General features: G+C 36.9%; 1 protein-coding gene and 2 non-coding genes across 3 annotated transcripts; all 3 read left to right on the forward strand.

The window, feature by feature from the left end:
* The first annotated feature begins 1,566 nt into the window (after nucleotides 1-1,566).
* Nucleotides 1,567-23,836, forward strand: LOC140161179 (ribonucleoside-diphosphate reductase large subunit-like). Its single transcript, XM_072184626.1, has 18 exons — nucleotides 1,567-1,712; nucleotides 1,837-1,925; nucleotides 5,074-5,251; nucleotides 6,462-6,562; nucleotides 7,323-7,382; nucleotides 8,038-8,077; nucleotides 8,540-8,616; nucleotides 9,463-9,548; nucleotides 9,946-10,087; nucleotides 10,724-10,807; nucleotides 12,302-12,543; nucleotides 12,852-13,053; nucleotides 14,247-14,399; nucleotides 15,049-15,270; nucleotides 15,502-15,714; nucleotides 16,686-16,781; nucleotides 17,266-17,454; nucleotides 21,755-23,836. The coding sequence occupies exons 1-18, from the start codon at nucleotides 1,694-1,696 to the stop codon at nucleotides 21,953-21,955; spliced, it is 2,394 nt and encodes a 797-aa protein (XP_072040727.1). The 5' UTR covers nucleotides 1,567-1,693; the 3' UTR covers nucleotides 21,956-23,836.
* On the forward strand, nucleotides 7,786-7,933 carry LOC140161447 (small nucleolar RNA SNORA79). Its single transcript, XR_011860136.1, has one exon. It is a non-coding gene; the product is annotated as a small nucleolar RNA SNORA79 (small nucleolar RNA).
* LOC140161448 (small nucleolar RNA SNORA79) lies at nucleotides 9,090-9,237 on the forward strand. Its single transcript, XR_011860137.1, has one exon. It is a non-coding gene; the product is annotated as a small nucleolar RNA SNORA79 (small nucleolar RNA).
* Nucleotides 23,837-24,114: the final 278 nt, after the last annotated feature.

Below are 24,114 nucleotides of genomic sequence, written 5' to 3' on the forward strand. Positions count from 1 at the left end.
GTTCCATATATATAATATAACTATGGAGCCTGCTTGATCCATCACATATGAGAACATTCATCTAGCCAATTATTTTCACAGATTGTTATCTATTAGAAATATGGTAACGTATCTGTGAACAATATTGGCGACATAGTCTGAAAGACCTGTTGGAAAAATTTAATAATCTGTGTTGTGATGATTTATAGGCCCCTACTTTATAATTAGGGCATGATACCAGCTAATGAAAAGTACCTATAATCCATTATATGCGCGCATGTTTAGAGAGCAGGGACACATTATACTGAACACACCTTGGCTGGCGACATGGAGGAAAACAGTGGATATGCATAATCATCTTTATTGTTTTATACTTTCTAGGCATGTTACAACCTCTAGCCTCACACATTTTAAAAAGCAACTCCTAAGTATAAGTTATATTATTAAAAGTTATTTCTTTCTGACGAAACAAGTCTGAATACGACTTGAAACTATGGGCGACACATATTTGGCATTTTGGACGCTTTATCGGAGAATGTGCCTACAATAAGATTGAAAATTAATAAATCAGCTTGATAGTTCTGTATGATTGAATTAAATTACAACTTAAAAAATGAAATTAATTTGTTTACAGCCATTTTAGCCTAATATAAAACTAATGAATTATAATAATTTTGACCCCAAGTTTCCAAACCTGCCACTTGAAAGATTGTTCTTGGTGCAAAAAAACCTATGGATAATATCACTGTGGTTTGTTCAGGGGCCTGTGGTATTGAAGTAGGCCTACATGTAGGCCTACATACTAGCTGGAGCACAGGGTGGCAGTTTTAAAAATAAATAAAAATAAAAAGCTGTGTACATGCATGTGAAATAGGGGGGCTAAATAATATTTTCGAAAAATAAATAAAACAAGTTAAAATACCCTGTAGGGTTCTACCTAGTTGAAGGTAGGCCCTATATGAGGATGTGCCACCATTTTGGGGTCCTTTTCAGCGATTTTGGTATATTGATGTATAAAAGACCAATAGGCCTATATTGGAGAAAAGTGCCCAATTACTGCAATTAGGGTAAATTTAGGTGCTTTTTGTGAAAAATTGGTATAGGCCTACTGACAGCCGGGTGGCAAAAACAGTAAAGGCATATGTGGCAGTGACGTGATGCGTTGAGGCAGCTGATCCATGCTCGCATCTATTGCGGGTCATTGCGCGTGTGCATACGTCAGGTGGGGGGTCATATGATTTTCATGTAGCTCGGAGGGGGGGGTCATATGGTTTTTGTTATCGGAGAAGAGGGGTCACATAGTTTTCGGCAGTGACTTTCTGTCTGCTCCCCGTCCCCCCTCCGGTAGAAATAATGAACGGTCCCTAAATAAATAAATAAATAAATAAACAATAAAGGTTGGTTCGGATGAATAGGGGATGAATGTATCTAGGGTTTGGTCGTTCGGGTTACATCATTTATTTTTAGTGCTGTCAATCACCTAAATAAGTATGTCCTTTTTGACCGCCTGGAGGCCTTGATGACAGGTTGACACAAAGCCGGTGTTGAAACGGCTGTGTTGATTGGCTGAAACTTGATCACATGCTACGCGGGCATCTCAGCAGCCGAGTATGATCACTTTGGCGCTGGATTCGAGCTAGACGGTCCTGTCGTAGTCCTGTTGTCCCAAATTTCTTTGTAAAATTCCTTTGTTTATTACACTTAATCCTCCAAAATGTTCGTCTTAAAGAGAGGTAAGATACTATATTTCACATTGGACTTAATAATGGTACATAGAATCGTGTCCGATTCGTGAAATTGTAATGTTTTCGTGTGATCACGCAGAGCAATGACGATTTGTGTAAATTTTGTTTACAGATGGCCGCAAAGAGATCGTCCACTTCGACAAAATAACTTCAAGAATTCAGAAGCTTTGCTATGGCCTGAACGCCGACTTTGTAGATCCGGTAAGTCTATAGTATTGTGTAACATTTGGTTATAATACTTGCGAAATTGATGGCATTTGGACTTCAAAATAAGCGTAAAATTGCTAAGTCACGGAAATGGCGCGAGATAACCTTAAACCGCGGGAAATCTATTTCTGACATGTACCGTTGCACGTTCGACTAAATGTTTTTGTGTCGAACTGATTGTCATGAACTCCGTTTCAAATGCTTATGTGATACATGTTGATGGTATTTTTTTTTGGAAATTGTGTTTTGTTATGTTGTGGATGTGGTGCAATCGAAACAACAATCGATCGATTAATTAGGGACCGTTATACGCGCGGGAAATATATGGGAAGGCAGTCATCCGTTTCGCTCAGCACAACACATGAACAATGTACAGGCATCTCGATTATCATGACATGTACGGTTAATTTTTACATGAAAAACTGTCATGACTGTTTAATAATATTACTTGTCCTTGCCAATACCAAGTACCATTGTTTGATATGATGAATAATGCTTTGTAAAATTGAAATGTGGACAATCTGAGAGACAATAATAAATTGAATTTTAAAAAAGTTAAAATTGTTCACCCCAGACCCAGTCCCCCCATCACTTTTTCATTTTGGCCAAACATGCAAACCTTTCATTATTCTCATGAAAAGGAAATTATCCAAAAGTTTATAATTAATAAAACTTTTAATAAAAAAAATAGTAAGTGAAATAAATAATACATGAATATGAAAGATCAATAATTGAATTTTGAGGCCTGGTTAAAAAATATTTTTATTTATTTACTTTTTTTTTAAATTTTCGGGCGGGGACCAGGATTCCTGCCCGAAAATTTGATCGGGTACCCGAGTACATAATTACCTGTTAGTTGAGAGCCCTAGAAGGCACGGACCCCCCCCCCCCCCCTAAGTTTTTTTTTAATGCTTTGGACCCATGCATGCATGCTAGGCATGAATATGATCACAAAATTTTCCAAATAGGATATTTCACATGGAAATTATTTTGTCCAGGGCTGTCAACTTTTTGGAATTGCTTGGCGTGAGACAGGCGTACCGGGATTTGCCGACTCCAATATTCATTTTGAACCATGAGTATTTGAGCCACGGCGCTCGAGAATGTGAAAAGCAGGGGGGTTGGTAGGAACAACAATGAATATGCATGAGATTTTACTCATTTTCCAGCTTTTTGTGTGAGATTTACTACCTAGTCGTGAGATTATACTACCTTGGCGTGAGAAAGTGACCCAATGCGTGAGACTCACGGCCAATGCGTGAGAGTTGACAGCCCTGTTTTGTCTAAAATGGCGATTATTTAACTTTAAAAATGAGGGGTCAACCATGTCTGTAGGACAAAAATCAGCAAAGTTATGCTTCCGTCAATTGCAAGCCCGGCTACCAGGGACCCGGGCACTGTAGACACAATACCCGGGACTGTCACCCTGAAATTACCAGAAAGTAGGTACCCGGGACTGTACCCGGGATGTACAATCAGTCGGGGCCATGAAAATACTTAAATTTTGGATTTGCTGATTAAAAACATTGAAAATTAATACAGCACTTTGAAACCCGGCTGGCATGGGCAGGGACAGTACCGGGGTTTCACCCAATTTGTGCCCGGTACCCGGGCATAGCGGGATTATTACAATTGCCTTTGGTAATCTCCCCCGCTACGTCCCCGCTGTGCCCGGGTCCCTGGTAGCCGGGCTTGCTTAGCCTTGCAATTGACGGAAGCATTATGGGCAAATGTACGTTTTTAAAATTTAAAATTCTGCATTTTTCTGCGGCCATCATTGACAATGACTTACTGTACAAAAACCAAGTAATGCATCATTTTTCATCATGGCGATCTGTTCTACACAAAGGCGATTTTATTTATGAAATCTAGCTAGTATCACTGCATGATGACTTCTGCTGTATACGGGATAAAGTACCAGCCCTTTTTAGACTCCAGTTTCTGGTGTCCAAATTTCCAAATGTTGTATTTACTTATGGGGATTACACTACCTAGTTAAGCCATTTACTGTGGTCGCAACTTTTTGAGCTGAACGTCGCCCTCTATAATAAGCAATGTGGACATTTTGGTATAAATCCAAACACGGCTTGATCAATTCTCTTGTTTTAAAGTTTGGAACATTGACTGATTAGTTATGCGTCAAGTGAATGGGGTTTTGTTGTTAATGTTATTGTTTATCATCTTCACTGAGGAATACAGCATGTTTATAAAAAATTTCGGCCCAAAAAAAGTTGCACTTTTCTACATACATTGTAGGCTTTTTATGCATCACTTTTGGTTTCAGACCTCTTTCACTTACGCAAATTAATCAAAAAGGAATGCTTTATGCATGTATTAACATTGGTAAATTTATTACAAAGGAACAACTGTTAACTTCAATGATACATCTTGAGTTCACTGATTAATTTAACTAATGGACCAACAGATTTTTGGTTAAATCTTTTTATGCTGGATCCCAATACATTTTTCATTGGTCATTCCTTGAATGGTTCAAAAATCATTTATATGGGTGGCCGTTATCAAGACTCAACTTCTTACAAGCGGACAAGTGTAGGGACAACATCACCTTAAAGGCCTTTGCAGCATGCGGGGAAGCAGCTTGACCAACAGCAGAGAAGACCGTGCTTGGAAGCCATCTCACATGAAGGAAGGCCTATTCATTATTGAAAGACATTAATGAGCTTCAGCATTCATTTTAATTTATTCACTGAACCATAAAAACTGTTTTCGAATGTGACACCTAAATCAGCAAATGTTTAGATTTAATTAAATTAAAGATGCTTCTTTTTGATTGAATTACTCACTTTTAAAAGGGGAAAAATTGTCAAACACAAATTGAAGCATCAAAAGTAAATGTAGAAAAATTCAACTTTTTTTTGGCTGAAAATTTCATAAATGGCTGTATTTTTGCAATGAAGATGATAAAAAGTAGCAACAAAATTCTGCTCACTTGATGCATAACTAATCAGTCTGTTCCAAACTTTAAACCAAGAGAATTGATCAAGCCGTTTTTCGATTATACCAAAATGTCTTCGGGGGGACTTACTTTTTTGGAACCGTTTATGTGCGTTTGTACGTAGAAATGCAAGTGAGTGCTTAACATACAAAGTAGTAGATGATATTTTAACGTTTTTTTCCACAGACTGCAATCACCATGAAAGTGATTAGCGGGATCTACCATGGCGTCACCACAGTTGAATTGGATACTCTTGCTGCTGAGACTGCTGCCACCATGACAACAAAGCATCCCGATTATGCAATACTTGCAGCTCGTATCGCTGTCTCCAATCTTCATAAAGAAACAAAGAAACTATTCAGTGGTAAGCTATATTATACAACACAATTCTTTTTGACAAGTCTTTAGCCAAGATTTCATTGAACATTTTTTTAAGTCTTAGTTTGCAAGTAATACTAATATGCTCGTAATTCAAGGCAATCAAAGTGTTGGCCAGGAACACATCTCAGGCAATTCCTCAACGTGTCATGGAATGGATGGGCAGAAAAATGAGATAATTGTATGTTTACCGTATTTCCTTGAATAGTCGCCTCCCCCCTCAAATAAACGCCCCCACCACTTTCTTCAACCAAGATGTTTCAAAAAATGCCGATATTTCCATGCTCTCTTGTATAGTAAGCTTACCAAGTAGTATGTTCGATATAAATAGCAGCAATAATTGTGAACCAAATGTCAGTGTTTCTAGTTCATCATTTTAGCGTGATTTTTATTTTTAAGCTTACCTAATGATTTTAATAGGAAAAATGACCTATTAAACGCCCACCCCCCCTTTGGAAAATGCAACGCCCCCGCCAGGGGCGTTTATTCGAGGAAATATGGTACATTGTAGTTTGTGTCAACGCAACAAAGTTTCAAAACAGGCCACAAAACCCAGCACTTGGCAGAAAACTCCTTGAATATTGCGATCTACTGTAAAAACCTCGATAGTGCTTACTATCGAGCACTTTTAAACATGCAAACATGAAGAGCCTCATTAACAAAAGTGTAAAGGGTTTTGAGCAATTATCGATACACATAGTTATACGATCAAGTAAACCTGCTAATTTGTGTCTTGCCCCATTAGCTCAGTTGCTAAAACGCCGGACTATGGTACAATTTCATGTTTTCAAAAGCGCTTGATAGTAAGCACATAATTGCTAACTGTCGAGTTTTTACGGTACATGTATGCTCATTGCATTATGCACAATATCCATCCTTCCAAAACATTTTTAATGTGTTGTGACGTGTGGGTAGTTAGCCCAAAATTACAATGGTCGAAGAAGAAGGGTGGGTATATTGTTTTGCTGAATACGTTGATGTTTGGGAAATTGCCCCCAACAAAAACAAAATTTGTTCTTACTAATAAGTATGTTTTTTGAAATATTATTTGTGTCGTTCACGAACTTCACGTAATGTATCAACTTAATCTGGAGAAAGATAAAATTAGGCTTCTGCAGGATAGGTGACAATTATTTCAGGCATGTTTTCTATTGTGATATTTTATACCTGCTATTTTGTGTTTAATTTCCTTTCAGCTGTGATGGCCGACTTATACAACTATACAAATCCCAAGAACAACCTGCATTCACCTCTCATCTCTGAAAAAACCCATAAACTCATCCAAGACAATGCAGCGGTAAGTGAAAGAGAGAATCGTTTTTTATTTGTGCATTTTTTGTACTTATTTGGTATTTGGATGTGCCCATTTTAGGGACCAAATTTTTATTTGTACATTGTAAGCTTATACAGTTTTTAGACTTGAATTGGCAGACATTCTTAATCTAGAATTGGAGATCTTTGCAATGACAGGACTTCTGCATTTGAGTGCTGCACAGTGCAAATCAGGGTTCGCGTTTTAATGTGTGCCGTCATTGCGTCCTGGGTGCAAAATTTTGGAAATGGGTAAATATGGACGCACTGAATCTCTAAATTCAAGGGGGCCTAGGGGGTCCAAAAAATCTCAACTGGACGCAATCAAATCGCAGCCTGATTTACTGTGTAGAAATAAATATCTTCCCCATTTAACAATGTTACCGTAACTGTTTATTTGTTTTTCAGTTCATATCGTCGCCGGTCGTTATTTTAGCCATCCAAAACTTGCAGAAAGTCCGGCATTCTAGGCCCCAAATTGCATAAATATGCACATCATTTTCCAAGCAACTGAAACCCTAAAATGGTGAATTATAATTTACTTCAATAATTAATATATCACACAATAATTCTGATTTGTGAAGTTGAATTTACAGTAACTTCAGCCGTTTTGGCCGTATCGCGAACTTTGAGATCGAGTCCACCATCTTGGATTTTTATACGATAAACAATTGTCAACTTCAGAAGCAGTAAGCACATTTGTCCGTCTTTTTAATTTGTCTTGTTTATTTTGTTTTTTCCTCTAGAAATTGGACTCTGCTGTAATTTATGATCGCGATTTCCAGTACCAGTATTTCGGTTTTAAGGTAAGCATTTGGTTTCCTACTTGTAGGAAGGAATCACCTGTATTGAACTACGCAACTCAATCTCAGGACAGTGACGTCACATTTGACCATGAGTCAACGCTGGCGTCAGCGTCATTTTTCAGCTATTAATAATTCATGGGGTCCGCTGTGTTTAATTGAAAACATGCCCATCCGTAACCAAATTAGAAGTGGGACTAGTGGGTCCCAAAATGCATTCAAATTCAATGCATTTTGATATGATCATATCATTAATAGAGTATGACATGAAAACAAAGTCTCAATTTTCATATTAAAAACACAAAACACTGCAAAATTGAATTTTTTTTTTTAGGTCAACCATGAATGATCCTAGCATTTAGGTCTAGGGTCCAGGGACACTACAAAACCGAAAAAATAAAAAACTTGATGGCCGTTCCTCGCACCGTATGAGTAGTGACGGTGTGATTTTATGCCATCATAGACTAACTCGAATTTACTTCACTCAGGACAGCAAAATGTACAGTGGATAGTATGTTACTCAAGCAGTTCTGATTTTGCATATTCGAACATAGAGTGATTTTAAAACAAATCCCACATGTACTAACCAGATTTTGCATAATATCATGATTGTAAGTGGTAATGTCATACAATGGTGTACTTTTTAAAAACTTTGCAGACATTGGAACGTTCCTACCTCCTCAAGCTGGATGGGAAAGGTAAGTGAACTTTAATGAAGTCGCTGGGCAGGAAAAACCTCCCTATGTGCCGTTGGCCCCTGAACATGTTTAAAGCAAAACCTCTTATAACCTGTTGGCAGTTTTGTTTTAAACATGTTCAGGGGCCAAAAGCACAGGTTTTTCCTGCCCAGCGACGATGTATGCTAATTAAACTTACTCATGATCCAGTCACTAAAATAGTACTAAACACTTATACTATTCATAGTGACTGGATCATAAGTTTAAAATTTACAATGTATGATGATGAATAAAGTGAGTCTATAAGAATTTATAAAGTCCTGTAAATATAAAATAAAACATTTTGGGGATTGGGGAGGGACGTAATTGTGCCCAACTATGAGTAGCAGATAACACCGATCAGTAGTGTATTTATTTTACAGCAATGTCAAGCATTCGCAAACGACCTAAACAGTAATGAATTGTGTAAATATTTTGTTTCAGTTGCTGAACGTCCCCAGCATATGTTGATGAGAGTTGCAGTTGGCATCCATGAGAATGATATTGATGCAGCTATTGAGGTATGTATCCAATAGTTAGGCTTAGAGAGAGAAAAAAACACTATTTTTACCAAAAATGTGAGATGGCAACTTCAAAAAGTGAGATTTATGCCCCAAAATTGGCTTAAAAATAACATTAAAAAATACTCCATCCCCGCTGAGGGCAGTATTTCTTTCTTTCTTTCTTTTTTTTGACTCCATTAAAAACCAAAACAAATAGCCGACCGGACCGGACTGTCATCAAAAATACACAAATATTGTCCTCATAAATCAGCTGTTGTTGCTTGGATGTGCTAGAAAGTGGTCCATTTTTGTAAATTCAGGCTGGAAAATCAGGTCAAAACTTTTTTAGTGGCAATGGTTGTCGAATTCTGCAACCATGCACCACAGAAATAGATTGTAAAAAGCACTAAAAAGCAAGATTCACAGCGTTTGAAATAACCGTTTTTGCAAACTGAGTTTACATTTTGCAATACTGTGATTTTGCCTACCTTTGATGGCCGTTCCTCGCACCGTATGAGTAGTGACGGTGTGATTTTATGCCATCATAGACTAACTCGAATCTACTTCACTCAGGACAGCAAAACATACAGTGGATAGTATGTTACTCAAGCAGTTCTGATTTTGCGTATTCGAACACACCTTAAGAGTGATTTTAAATATAGATCCTACATTGTACTCACCATGCTTTATAGGGCTTAGATATTGATCTTTATGTAAATGTGATCAACAGGTCTAATCTGACCTCATTTGTTGTGTACCCCTGGGGATGTGGGCATTAACTGAAGTATTAATCAAGTTTTACCTGTTAACCGTATGTTCAAATTGCTGCATGTAGCCTAAATGTTTTATTCCTATTTGTTTCAGACCTACAATTTGCTATCAGAGAGGTGGTTTACCCATGCATCGCCCACACTATTTAATGCTGGAACTTGCAGACCACAGCTATCAAGGTAAGCTAAGCAAAAACCCTAAAACTAGAGCGGTTGTAAAAAATTACCCAGGCTTTTAAACTAGAATTTGAAAATAATTAAGGAAATTGAAAAGTTGCAGATAACTCAAAAACACATTTTGGAGCAAACATTACTGGAACTAGTGAAAATTGGGATATGCAATTTCTCTAAATGTGGAGTCTTGTTATATTTATGTGATTCAAACAATAAGATTGAACAGAATTTGAATAAAGCACTGTTGTAAACTTGTACTGCATATTGTTACAAATCAATGCACAAAAATCATGCAAGTTGACGCCAGTAACTGTATAGTTTAGTGGTCTAGGTTATTTGTATCCATGATATTTTTTGTGCTTTGTGCATACATTTTTATACTTTGTCAATTTTTCTTTTCTAGTTGTTTCTTACTCACCATGGCATCAGACAGCATAGAAGGCATCTATGACACATTGAAGCAGTGCGCTCTCATCTCCAAAACAGCAGGGGGTGTAGGCCTCAATGTACATTGTATCAGAGCATCTGGAAGCTATATTGCTGGTGTAAGTTTTCATGTCACAAAAGTAAGGCCTAAAAATGTTTGATTGGCGTAACAAAAAAATTGGGGTAGGTTTTTTTTTAAACATGCACTTCTAAAGCTGTAAATTGCATTTGATAGAACCTTAGAACTTTTGGTGGTTGGGTTATGCCAATCAAACAATTGCAAAAAGTCTTGGGTCAGACCTACTTTTAGGGTTGGTAGGGTTACGACCGTTACGCCAATCAAACAATTTTTTAGGCCTGCTGTCACTACATCTTAATAAGAACTTACTATATATAAAATGCACTGCAGTGTTTACTCGGAGGCTTTATGTTGCAATTTTGGCCCAGTGACAATTGTATTTGGCATACACAAATTTGCAATGCTGGACATGTTAAAATTAATCAACTTGAGGAATTACTGAGCCAAAATTGGGGGGGGGGGAAATGCTTAATTTGGCGCACCCAATTTCCAGAGAGAGTCGACACTAATGCACGGATTAATAGATCAAATCTTGCATTAATTTAATGAATTGATAGCTTGAAAGGCCTTGGAAATAAATGTTCGGTTAGGGTTACAACTTGCATGCTACTTGGAACTTGAACATCACTGACCTTGTAGATGTAGCCCAAGTAATCCGATGTTTTGTTTTTTGCAGACCAATGGTACATCCAATGGGTTAATTCCAATGTTAAGGGTATACAACAACACTGCTAGATACGTGGACCAGGGAGGTAATAAGGTGAGATAGTCATTCAATCATCATGCAACAAATGCATGCGCAGGACTTCATTTATTTACTGGACAATATTTGGATGAAAATCTGCCAATCGGGGTATTTTAGAACTTTAGGATAAGTGGTGTTTAGTAACACCGTGTTACCACTAGGGCTCAACCGATTATCGGATATCGTATCGGCCCGATATTTGCAATATCGGTATAAGATCGGATATCGGTAAAAATTTAGTGACTTTAGAGAACCACTGGACCTATTCTGAAGTGCTAGGACCATTCACATGTAATTTGGAAAAAATATTAGTTTGTTACCCTTATTAATATGCAAACCACAAAGTAATGTTTACCTCTTCATCTATCACATATTATAAATGCATGGAAAACCAATGCATTTATAATGTGATAGATGTACTTTTTTCGTAATGTTTTTCCAATTAACTGTGAATGATCTTGGCACTTCAGAATAGGTCTAGTGATTCTCCAAGTCGTCGAAAACTTTTCTTGATTTTTTTTATTTTTTACCAATATTGGATCGGATATCGGCCAATATTATAAAATCGATATCGGATCGGTAGACATAATCCATATCGGTTGAGCCCTAGTTACCACTTTTGCTCTTTGAAAATAATTTGCTCTAAATCTCTCCAAAAAAGTACAGTAACCTAGCCATTTCTAACAATTAAAAGGGATAATTGTGGTAACTTATTAATTATTCATGCAAGATATATAAACAAATTTGAATGAAAATAAGTCGATGAATCTAAATTATAAAAAAAAAAAAAGCCTGTATTGGTGTAAAAGCACACATTTGGATAACTTTAGTAGTGGTAATGTAGTTGGAAAGGGGGACAAAATCAAAACAATTTGTCTAAATAATATGGTAATTAAAAAACCAAAATGCCAACCCTGATAGGCAGTTGCCATAGTAAATGCAAGCAGGCATGTTCATAATTTCAATTTTGCATGCATCTTTACAGAGATTCTCCAAAGTCGTCTAAAACCTTTTTTTTTTCTTGATTTTTTTTTATACCAATATTGGATCAGATATCGGCCAATATTATAAAATCGATATCGGATCGGTAGACATAATCCATATTCCATATCGGTTGAGCCCTAGTTACCACTTTTGCTCTTTGAAAAATAATTTGCTATAGAAATCTCTCCCAAAAAGTACAGTAACCTAGCCATTTCTAACAATTAAAAGAGATAATTGTGGTAACTTGTTAATTATTCATGCAAGATATATAAACAAATTTGAATGAAAATAAGTCGATGAATCTAAATTATAAAAAAAAAGCCTGTATTGGTGTAAAAGCACACATTTGGACAACTTTAGTAGTGGTAATGTAGTTGGAAAGGGGGACAAAATCAAAACAATTTGTCTAAATAATATGGTAATTCAAAAAAAAAATTGCCAACCCTGATAGGCAGTTGCCATACATGTAGTAAATTCAAGCAGGCATGTTCATAATTTCAATTTTGCATGCATCTTTACATACAGAGACCAGGTGCTTTTGCCATCTACCTTGAACCATGGCATGCAGATATCTTTGACTTCTTAGACTGCAAGAAAAACACAGGGTCAGAGGAAAGCAGAGCCAGAGACTTGTTCTATGCTTTATGGATCCCAGATTTATTCATGAAGAGAGTGGAGCAAAATGCAGATTGGTGTCTGATGTGCCCCCACGAGAGCCCTGGATTGGCCGACTGCTACGGTGAAGAATTTGAAGCCCTCTATGAAAAGTAAGCAAAAAGTTACACAGATTTACAAGCCCGCACATTGAAGCAGGCATGTTGAGACCAAATTTGGGTATGTTGGCTCTATCTGTACTCGAGCTGAACATGAATGTGCATGCAAGACTGTAAAAAGTATGCATAAAAATATTGCGTGCGGCATGGATTCACACTGCCGTGCTTTGCAGATATATACTAATCTATGCCTTTGACTGAGGTACAAATTTACTGGTACTTATCATAAATGGCATGAAAAAAGTCACCTGAGATTCAATTTGTAATGCCCATAAATTTGTATTTAACTCTGATCTATGCAGATATGAGAAAGAAGGCAGATACAGGAAGAAAATCAAGGCCCAGAAGCTATGGTATGCTGTACTTGAATCCCAAACAGAAACAGGAACCCCATACATGCTCTACAAAGATCACTGCAACAAGAAGAGTAACCAAAAGAATCTGGGAACCATCAAGTGCAGCAACTTGTGCACTGAAATTGTGGAATATACCAGCAAAGATGAGGTAAGGAAATGGGTAAAATATTCAACAACAAAAATGGAATCTTTAAAAGGGAAAATTAATACAAAGTGTATGAAATTAGTAGTTTTTAGCTATTGAAAACTGCTTGTGACAAGTTCAATATTGTTTGATATTTTTGTGTGTGATGTTCATCAGTGTTGGAGATTTTTTTGAGGGATGTACAAAAACATTACTAAGAAAGACATACCATATAACATGATATTGGTACTGCGATTTATATTCCGTATTATGTTGATGAGCCTTATGCATACGCCATTCGTGGCAATGTATTGCGGTATAGCTAAACAACCTCAAATTGTGTGAGATTGTGATACGCCCTTTTCCAAAAATCTAGATTTAAAGAAAAATATAAATCTGCAAGTGAAGCATCTTTAGTAATTTTTCCCAACATTATATATATTGAATCTAACGCATTGAAACCTAAACAACAGGTGCGTACAGATCCCTTGGGCCTGGCATTTCAAAAGGGCCCAGTGTCTTTTCTGTTATTAAGTTCATGTTTACTAAATCAGTTAATTTTACACATTTGCGGTTCATCATGTGAATACTATGTCAGCATTAACCCTAACACTGACCCAGGTTTTTTGCTATCGGAAGTCACAGAAGATCCGATTTTTTTTCAAGAAGAATTTTGACTTGGCACCCCGATTCAACCTTTGACCCCCGCATGCCAAGCACACAATCGCGGACCGGAGCTAGACGGGTATTGCTGCCCGCCAGCAATTCCGTGAGCATTTGACACTTAGGCTGATTGCGCCATCGCAGACCCTGGGATGCATGCATGATTTGATTTTTTCATCGTGGTATTCTGTGGTATTTTTGGGTGTAAGGGTTAACATATCTAATGTGGAAAAATACATCTTTCTTAACCCTAACACTGACCCAGGTTTTTTGCTATCGGAAGTCACAGAAGATCTGATTTTTTCAAGAAGAAGAAGAATTTTGACTTGGCACCCCCGGGATTCGAACCTTTGACCCCCCGCATGCCAACCACACGATCGCAGACCGGGAGCTACACAGCTAATTGCTGCCCGGCCAGCAATTCCGTGAGCATTTGACACTTAGGCTGATTGCATCATCGCAGACCCTGGGATGCATGCATGATTTGATTTTTTCATCGTGGTATTTTTGGGTGTAAGGGTTAACAAACCATTGATATTCTCTCACCCATGCAGGTAGCTGTATGTAATCTGGCTTCTATTGCCTTACCAATGTACGTGAAAACGGACACCAAGACCTTTGACTTCCAGAAGCTGCTTGAAGTAACAAAAGTCATCACACGCAATCTCAACAAAATTATCGAGATCAACTACTACCCAGTCCCTGAGGTAAGGACTAGGTTTACTTGTGATTAATACTTAACTTGCAATCATTGAATCGTCCAAATGTATGTGTATTTCTTCTCCTTATAGACAGCTTGTGTAGTCAAATTAAAAAGCGAGGTAGAAGGTACTGGCAGGGAAATATCCTGCAGTTTGCTTAGATTGCATCTAGTGACATTCAAACTAGCCCAAATGTTATTAATTATTGTGGTTTACTCATAATGATGAAACCTTAATAATTAGAAACCATCTCATTGTATTTTTGCTGCCTGTAGAGGGCGACATATCAAATGCTTGCAGTGAGAAAGTTTTTGCCACAGTCTCTACCTTCACTCTGTGAATTGCCTACGGCAACAGAAACAAATTTGTTCGATCTATGGATTGACCGTCAATGCTACTTAAATACTTGTTATTAATGAACTATCAACTAATTAATCAGAATTGATGCAAAATTTATATTGGTCAAATATCGCTACAGGCAAAAATTACTATGTTTTATATAGAGCTACATACAAAACTCGGATATGATGAGAAGTTAAAGATCAGAAGTAGAAACTTCATTACAATTGTCAATGTCAAATATATAATGGAAAGACAAGAAATTGTATTTTAGGCTTTGTGTCATTAATCGAGCATGTTTGTGTTGATTTCACAGGCCCGTAACAGTAACATGCGCCACCGTCCCATTGGTATTGGCGTGCAAGGTCTAGCTGATGCCTTCATCATGATGCGCTATCCATTCGAGAGTGAAGAAGCACAGAAACTCAACATCCAGATCTTTGAGACTATTTATTATGGATCATTGCAAGCTAGTATGGAAATAGCTAAAGAACTTGGAGCCTATGAATCGTATGAAGGATCTCCAATCAGCCAAGGAGTAAGTTGGATTTAAAGATTAATGTTTAATGTAGATATAACACAAGCTGATTATTCTGTTGCATGTGCTATGATGGCAAATAATCTTACTGAATGTCTCTATGGATTACACGTTTCAATTTTATGTCTTGGCATGCGATTTTGTTATTTAGACCTAATTGTTTTTATCGAAACAAAGTACTTCATTTTTAGATTCAGTTTTAATGAAAGAATCACTCATTGTTGTTTACAGCAACTGCAATTTGATCTCTGGGACGTGAAACCCACTGACCTCTGGGATTGGGCAGCACTCAAGGCTGACATTGCCAAGTATGGTGTACGCAATAGTCTTCTCCTAGCACCAATGCCTACTGCATCCACTGCACAGATCTTGGGTAACAATGAATCCATTGAGCCTTACACAAGCAACATCTACACAAGGAGAGTGTTGTCTGGAGAGTTCCAGGTAAGGAATAGTCAAAAAGAAAGTTTTAATCAGGGATGCAAGTTTTTCCATTTTTTAACAGATTTCCATTTTCCCTGTAGCCAATTCCCTGATCCCTCTGGTTCGCTAAAAAGATTGTGCCTGAGCAAGCTCACACTATGCTTACAGGTTGTTTTTTCAACAGCTACTTCCATGTTTAATTCTCCCAACACACCTGATGATGCTGCCGTCCAATGTGCTGAGTTGTGATCAGGGTTGGCGCGATTTATTTAAATCACGATTTAAATCAAATTTGGTTTTTTTTGAATCAAATTTTTCAGTTTTTACCGTTTTTGATAAATTTAAGTTCATTTCTATCTTGAATTGCCTGTTTTACTTCATTTGTAATGTTTCTACACCTTTTGGATACAATTAAATACCTCTATGTCATTTTATCTCTTGCTAAAAAATCATTTTCAAGGTGCAGAATTCAACAGGTTTTTTCCCATGATTTTACCAAATTTTTTCTTTGAAATTTTCACATCTGAAAACATGTTTTGATTTTTTGTAAATACCTGATAGGATTGTGCATATGTCTAGCATTCCACTGATCTCTTTAGACTTAATCATGGGGTATAGCAGTTCTTGGGATCAAAAAATCCGATTTAAATTTTTTTTTTTTTTTGATTTTTAAAAAAAAATCAAAAAAATCGCCAACCCTGGTTGTGATGTGACAACGTTGGTTGAGGGAAAATTAAACTTTGCTTTATGGTCCCCAAAGTGACTCAATACATGTCATCAGTGTCTTTAATGTTAAAAAACCAAAAGAAAGTACTGTCATGCTCAATAGTGGACAGCATGGTTGTAGTCTTGTGTTTGAGTTTTAAAAAGTTTGTATCTTTGCCAGAGGATTTCCCAATTATCTTTTTTAAACAGACCCCTTCGAGTAGTACACCAACTGAAAGTGCGAGTCAGTTATGGTAACTAACCTTTTGTTGTATTTTTTTTTATAGATTGTGAACCAACATCTTCTCAAAGATCTAACAGAACTTGGCATATGGAATGACGATATGAAGAATCAACTGATTGCACACAATGGATCAATACAGGTAGGAACATAAATTGAGTGAATGGATCAGGATATTTCTTATTCCAAATTGGTTGGGTAGTGAGTTGACACATTATTAGGACTTTAATAACATAAATTGTACATTCTGTGCTGGAAATTTTAAGGGACCACATCACCCAGAAAGAGGTCAATGGCCATGGAATACTTTTTAAGGAGAAAGTGAGCATTGAAATTGGTAAATAAGTGTAAAGAGAAAAAGATCCACTATTTGTTCTATAAATTGGGGAGGACATGTTGGCTCAATGAGGAATGGTCGGTTTGAAATTTTGTGATTGTTTCATTGAAAAGTCAGAATTTGATAATTATATGAATAAATTTGTGTGGTCATAAGACTTGACATTAACATTTCATGTTTTAAATGACGGGAAAAGAGAATTATCAAAATGTCACATTGCACATTTGCCATTCATCACAATGTAGCTCTTAAACCTACCCTTGTATTATTTATCTACCTAAATTTGCAGAAAATTGATGAAATTCCTGATGACCTCAAGGCACTGTACAAGACTGTGTGGGAGATTAGCCAGAAGACAGTGCTCAAGATGGCTGCAGCTAGAGGTGCCTACATCTGCCAGAGTCAGTCACTGAATGTACACATTGATGAGCCCAACTATGGCAAACTCACCAGCATGCACTTCTATGGATGGAAACTTGTAAGTTGGATATCGAGATGGCTTCAAAACCAGCCCTCGAATTAACCCACGGTACCGACGGCATATTGCCGTGGGTGCCCACCCCCATTGCCGTAATGCCCTCAAAATATGTCCTTTACCGACGGCAGTCACTTGCCGTGCCCTTTAATGAAGTTGCCGTGGGTGCCCGCCCGGCTAGCGCTGCCCCTTCATGATTATAAAATCATTAACAAGTACTGGTTAAAACCCCGAAAATTGTGGCAAATTAAAATCGAAAATCTTGAACACAATCGCTATTTTCAGCATCGTAAACCCAGCTATCAATCAATAGTTTGTTGTAAATTAATATTCATTACCCCTTACATATTCAGCCAATTACATCCGCTTTTATACAATATCTGGTTGCTAGAAATCTGACTTCATTTTCCCAATTGGTCAGAGAAATGCCTTCAGCTTACTATCGACCAATCAGAAACGCTGTTAGTAAATAAGCTTCCTCTTGTCGTGAACAAAATCCGAGCGCTGGGCAAATCAATTGATCTCTCGATTAGCAAACATTGACTTCCCATTGCAAACCGATGGCGATACCCTTTCGGTATCGTCTTATCTTGTACATGTGAGCCCATCTCTAGATATCGTCGGTCGCAACACATAGTGGCGTAGAGCGATTTTGCAAATTTTCCGTTTCACATAGTGGCGTATAGGTTTAGAGCTAGCTATTATCATATAATGGCGATAACTATTAAAGATGCAGTTGAACAGTTTAACCTTAAACTTCAATTTCAATTTCAAATGGAATCGGGCCACTGAGATAACAGTGGAGGAGAATCGACTCCGTTAATAGTAGCATATCCGTCAAAAACATTTTGCTCGGAAACATATTTTGTCCCTCAGGTACGCCACTATGTGTTGCGACCGACGATATGTTTTGCACGAAATAGTTTTTATCCCGGCGAATTTGATCAATATTATTATTAATATTACCAAAGTTACAGCTGTTTCGAGTCAGTTTTGCAGCTCAGAACTAGGGATCGCAAAATTTAAGTAAATTAAACTGTTGATTTTTTAATGCTTTGTATTATTTAAGCAGGTTTTTTGAGCAATCGTTTTAGTGTGAAGTTGAGAGTCGATTTTACTTTGGTGTCGAATTCGGCTGACAGCAATGCATCTATTCGCTTTTGAGAAATTGCCTTGGTGCCCTTCTCAAATTTTCAACAGTTGCCATGATGCCCTTTTAAAATATTACAAATTGCTGTGCTGCCTTGCCTTTTCAGTCAAAATCCAAGGCAGTTATCAACTTGCCCTAAAAAAGTTGCCGTGCCCCTTCAGATCCTTAATTCGAGGGCTGTTCAAAACCAGACTGCTGGTGCACCTGGTTGACTATCGGTTGTGTAGTGAAGCTTTGTCATGAGGCCCATTCCATGTCAACTCCAGGGATGTGCACCGCAGCACCTCTTCAATTTTTTCTTTTTCTGTGTGGTGGTAGATATTGATGAGAAAGTAAAATCCTGAAAATTTGAGCTTCATACTCCATTTCGTTTTCCCGTGGCATCAATTTGAAATTTAGGGGGTCAGCGTAAAAATGTGTCGCAACGCCGAAAAGACGATGTTTGGAGGTCCATAAATGTATAAAGGAACCCTTTAAAACTTTGAAAAGTATGTATCCTGGGGTACTTTTTGGTGTAGAATTCAAATCTGCTATCAGAAAACTTGTAACTCCTTTACTTTAAAAGATATAGGGCCCTCAAAATGCAACTTCGTCCAACCAGGACCAACTTTGGGGGGTCAGAACTCAAAAAGTAAAAATAATTTTAGCGTCAATTTTTTGCCAGTCAGAGCCCTTTGGTAGGACATTACTCTTATCCAATATTGAGCATATTAGAATACATTTAGCTGAGATATTACCCATGGAAAACCACTTTTTTTACATTTTGACCCCCCTGAAAACCAATGTCAGACAATTTGCCCCACCATCAACTTCAGGTATGTTGAAGATATGTTCTTGGACAACATTTCTGAGAGATATTGGCTTTGGTTCTTGATGGCTTCAACACATTAGTAAGGTTTGCCTTCTCCATAGAGTTGTACATGAAATCATTATACATGCAAAATCAAAAATGTGTACAACTCTATGGAGTAGGCAAACCCAAGTTTTTAAGGGTTCCCTTTATACATTTATGGACCTCCAAACGTCGTCTTTCGCGTTGCGACACATTTTTTACGTTGACCCCCCTAAATTTCAAATTGATGCCACAGGAAAACGAAATGGAGTATGAAGCTCAAATTTTCAGGATTTTACTTTCTCATCAATATCTACCACCACACAGAAAAAAAAAAAAAATTGAAGAGGTGCTGCGGTGCACATCCCTGGAGTTGACATGGAATGGGCCATGATAAAGTTGAGAACTATACTTATTCAGCTAGTTATTAGTGAAAGCTTTTTTCACCCAGGCTTCAGCCTGGTGATATTACATTCAGTTTAGACCTTGTCCTTTGAACCCAAATTGGCTACTTTGAAACGAAGTAGCCAAATGCATTTGCTTCGTCCTCATTAAAATTATTTTACAGGATAATGCAGAGTATCTAATGGATCTGCAGGCTACTAAAAAACTAACCTCACTCCCCATGACAAAATTCATAAAACTATATTTAGTAGTGCTTGACTTTAGGCTACCCAAGGAATGGGTGGAATATTAACCTCATTCAAGTCCCCATGACAATTATTCGTACAGCTGTTCTGTAGCCTATGAAGTTATTTTTTGACATATAGGGATGATGTTGCAATATGAAAGTTGACCGGTGAATGGCCATGGCCACTAATTCATGAACTTGGCTGGCTGGCTGGCTGGTCTGAGGTCACACTTCTTAAACATATGATTTGAATTGCATTGTTGTTCTCATCACAGACTGAATTAGAAGGAACCATTAAACTACTACTATTAAAGTCTGCTATTATAATCGGACACTTTTAAAATTAATTGTAAAAATCCTCATGCTCCCATCATGCAAGTTATTCCACTTAGACTGTTTGATATAGGCCTACTTTTATCAAAATAATTAAGCATTGATTAAGCATTTGCCAGTGAAACATTCTCACTCACAAAAATCACAGATACTCAACATGAGAATCTGTGCAATGTTTGACAGAGAAGGTCACTAAATCTGGCCGCCTCAAGTTCATAATTAGTTTTGATTGTTCTTCATGTACCAAATCATTTACTTTAAATTGATATCATAGCTGTGACCTCTGAGCGAAATGTTCTATAGCATAGTAACACCACATGCATTCATATACATTTATATACAAACATATTGGCATAATGGGGATTGATGTTCTCTGACTGCAGTCAGAGGGCTACATGTAGTACCAGTATGGCTAGTAGTAGCATACAGGTAGTTCATATACTTATTCAGCAATCATAGCTCAGTTGTGGAGTACTAGTTCTTTGGTTGAATCACCACCTTCTTGACTGATCAGAAGACATGTGTTTTATATAGGCTTACTGCATATACTGCCTACCTCTTTGCAGCTGTGGAGCCAAGGTGGGGCAGTCCAGGGGGGGGGGGTTGTGCAGTCATGTGACCTCCGTACGGCCTGGGTATTCCCTTTTAAAGGGATTTTTATTTATCAATCTGTGCATCAATACAGTTCCAACTGATTCTTGCATCGGTTATCAAAAACAGTTTTTATGCCATGCAAATGTTCTGTAGCTGCTGACCCAACCAGGGACTGTCTTTTGAAATTTGCAGGAGAGCTGTTTAGAGCATTTACAATAGAATATACGAATGGTCAACTAAGGAGAGCTTAAAATTGCTCTCGCTCTCCTCAAAAGGCAGTCCCTGCCCAACCACATTACACATTTCAATCCCACAATTTTGAGTCCATTGTTATAAGCCGAATAAGTAGGGTTTTTTTTCCATTGAACGAAGTTTCAGATTTGATCATAATTGCTCAAAATAGTTGCAAACAACTTGGTAGATATAAAACAATTACAAAGTAGCATTACTGACTGGGGACTGCATCATCACAGGACCACATGACAAGGAAGAATTGATTATAAGTATAGATTTTGAAGTTTTTGTTTAGTGAAAATTAAATGCACCATTTGGAACCAAAATGGTGCTACTTTCCTAATATGCACCTGTTTAAGCACACCCATATCATACACTTTTAGCATACTTTATAGCGCTAGGAGCTAATTAGGTTGAATACGGATGATGGTTTTTGCAACATTGCATCTGATTAAGTAATAACAAGGAAACCTTGTTTATCAAGACACAGCTAATTTTAGGGTTTTATTTCTTGTTTGTTCTTTTATAGGGTCTGAAGACCGGCATGTACTACCTCCGTACCAAGCCAGCTGCCAACCCCATCCAATTCACACTCGACAAGCTGAGTCTAAAGAACAAGACTCCACTCAAGGGTGGCAAGAAGAATGCCGCAGATCAAGCAGCACAGAACCAGGCCGATATGGTGTGCTCAATAGACAACAAAGAAGCTTGCATGGCATGCAGTGGATAGAGGAAGACTTAGTACTGAAATTAGGGTGGGGTGGGGATTTGCTATAACAGGGTTTATTATCTAGGCCTAATACTAGGGTGGAAATATCATGAAGCAATAAGTCTTTGTGGTGTATGCTATGCAAATTGCTAGAGAAATACATTCCCACTATTATTATATGTGATAAATCAAGCAAATGTGTCTATTCGTACCTGAAGTAAATGTAGAACATTGCTATCCAACAGACATGGGAGATATGAAAGTTTTAATGTCTTTTGTCTGTTTGATGGCGTGACAGGGCTACCATGTTTGGTTGCATCACATATGGACTAGTCATTTAAAAATTCCATACCAGTTTCAGGTGTCTTTTTTCAAGATTTAATGTGTAACAGACACGATTTTCAGCCTTTCATTATTTTTATAGATTCTGTGGACCATCTGGCTGGTTAAAATTGTTTCAGATTTAATTGAAACTAAAACCAGACATAATAATATACTGAGTTTATTTATGTACCTCATCAAAAACAAACATGATCACAAACATTTCTTCCAGAAAGAGATATATCAATGAAATAGATTTATGTCCTTTATTTACAGAATATAATTATTGAAAGCAAATTTGATTTGAAATATTGGTGTGTATAATATTTGCCTGCAACCAAAGTCCTTGATTTGTATCAAGTTTTTGAAGGCAAATGTTTTGTATTTATTGAGAGTTTTGAGTGTTGACAGGGCACGGCAGGACTAATAATGAAGCTGTGTTTAAACTTACTGATTTTATTCAGCATCTGTAGATTGGGTTTCGGATGGATAGAAAACTGCAATTGAAAGGTATCAGAGATATATATTTGTAATCAAACTTGTATTTGGCGAAAATCTGAGATAAACAATCTTGGTGGAAAAGAGAGCCCTTGTAAGGGCTGTTTAACTCTTTTGGAAGAAGGAAAAGCTATACAGCATTATTCTATACTTAATATTCGTACAGTAAGTCTAGTTTTGGCTTTTCTCCAGCTATTCTGCACCATGTACAAATTTAGTATAGGATATACATGTAAAGCATTTTAAAAGGTCTTCATTTGTATATACTTGAGTGTAATTATTATAGGTTAATAAACTTACCGGTAGGATTGCAATTTTCTGTTTTCATGTATCCAACACAGCATGTGTGATAAATGAGTAGTTTGAACACAGCTTAAAGTAGATAGTTATTTGTTTGTTATAGATTTCATATGTATTATATAATATTTGAAACAAAACGATAAATCTCCAAAATTGCTTTAGGCTCTAAATAAAATTATTCACTATTTATTGTATTCTATTGAGCTTGAGAAAAACAAAAACCATAAATGAGTTGTCATCTTTAGTGGTAAAATATTTTGTATGTTAACCATCTTTCAAATAATGCAGCTGTTATTTTGTATAAAAAAAAACCATCTCTCCTTACTGACAAATGCAACTGATAACATTGATCCATTACCAAGCAAGTTACTATCTGTTATTTTGTATGATACATGACAACATGTACATCTTTATTTGAAATTTTAGAAAAAAATCGATCTTTCTTACCCACATGTTAACAAATAACATTAATGCAAGCAAGTTAATCAGCAGACCAAATTTGTCACAAAAAGTTGACAACATGTAATATTTTTTCCAGTACCAGAATCCTTGCATTGAACAGTCAAATATTCGTTAACTTGTATTCATGGTATGTTATTCAATACCTGTAATTAGAAACAATTGCAACTTCTGATTACAAGTATGATACAATGTCTGCAAATACATTCTTTGAAATTCCGTATAACATACTAATGTTTTATACTACATGCACCCATGTACTATAATGATGTAGTACAATACAAGATGCAATTACAGAAAATAAAGTGAATTGTGGAGACATCAGATTTGTGTTATTTATTTACCCATGTATGTGTGTACATAAAGCAGTATGCAGACTTTTTATTGTACGTAAAATATTGTATGTAACATATCTACGTTATTTAATCTATTGCCATTCTATTTCCAGTAATGTTCCAAGTTCTAACGAATGTTTGATGACGTAAAATCGATAATATATTTCTGCTAGATATTGTATGTAACATATAGATTTTTCGTCATCAAACATTCGTTAGAACTTAAACATTACTGGAAATAGAATGGTAATAGATTAAATAACGTAG

The sequence above is a fragment of the Amphiura filiformis genome, chromosome 9 (assembly GCF_039555335.1).
Source record: "Amphiura filiformis chromosome 9, Afil_fr2py, whole genome shotgun sequence".
NCBI lineage: Eukaryota > Metazoa > Echinodermata > Ophiuroidea > Amphilepidida > Amphiuridae > Amphiura > Amphiura filiformis.

Excerpts from the sequence above, each read along its gene's own strand:
- LOC140161179 (XM_072184626.1), top strand. Across the intron at positions 7,383-8,037 it reads ACCAGTATTTCGGTTTTAAG|ACATTGGAACGTTCCTACCT; the intron begins GTAAGCATTTGG and ends AAAACTTTGCAG. Across the intron at positions 8,078-8,539 it reads CCTCAAGCTGGATGGGAAAG|TTGCTGAACGTCCCCAGCAT; the intron begins GTAAGTGAACTT and ends ATTTTGTTTCAG.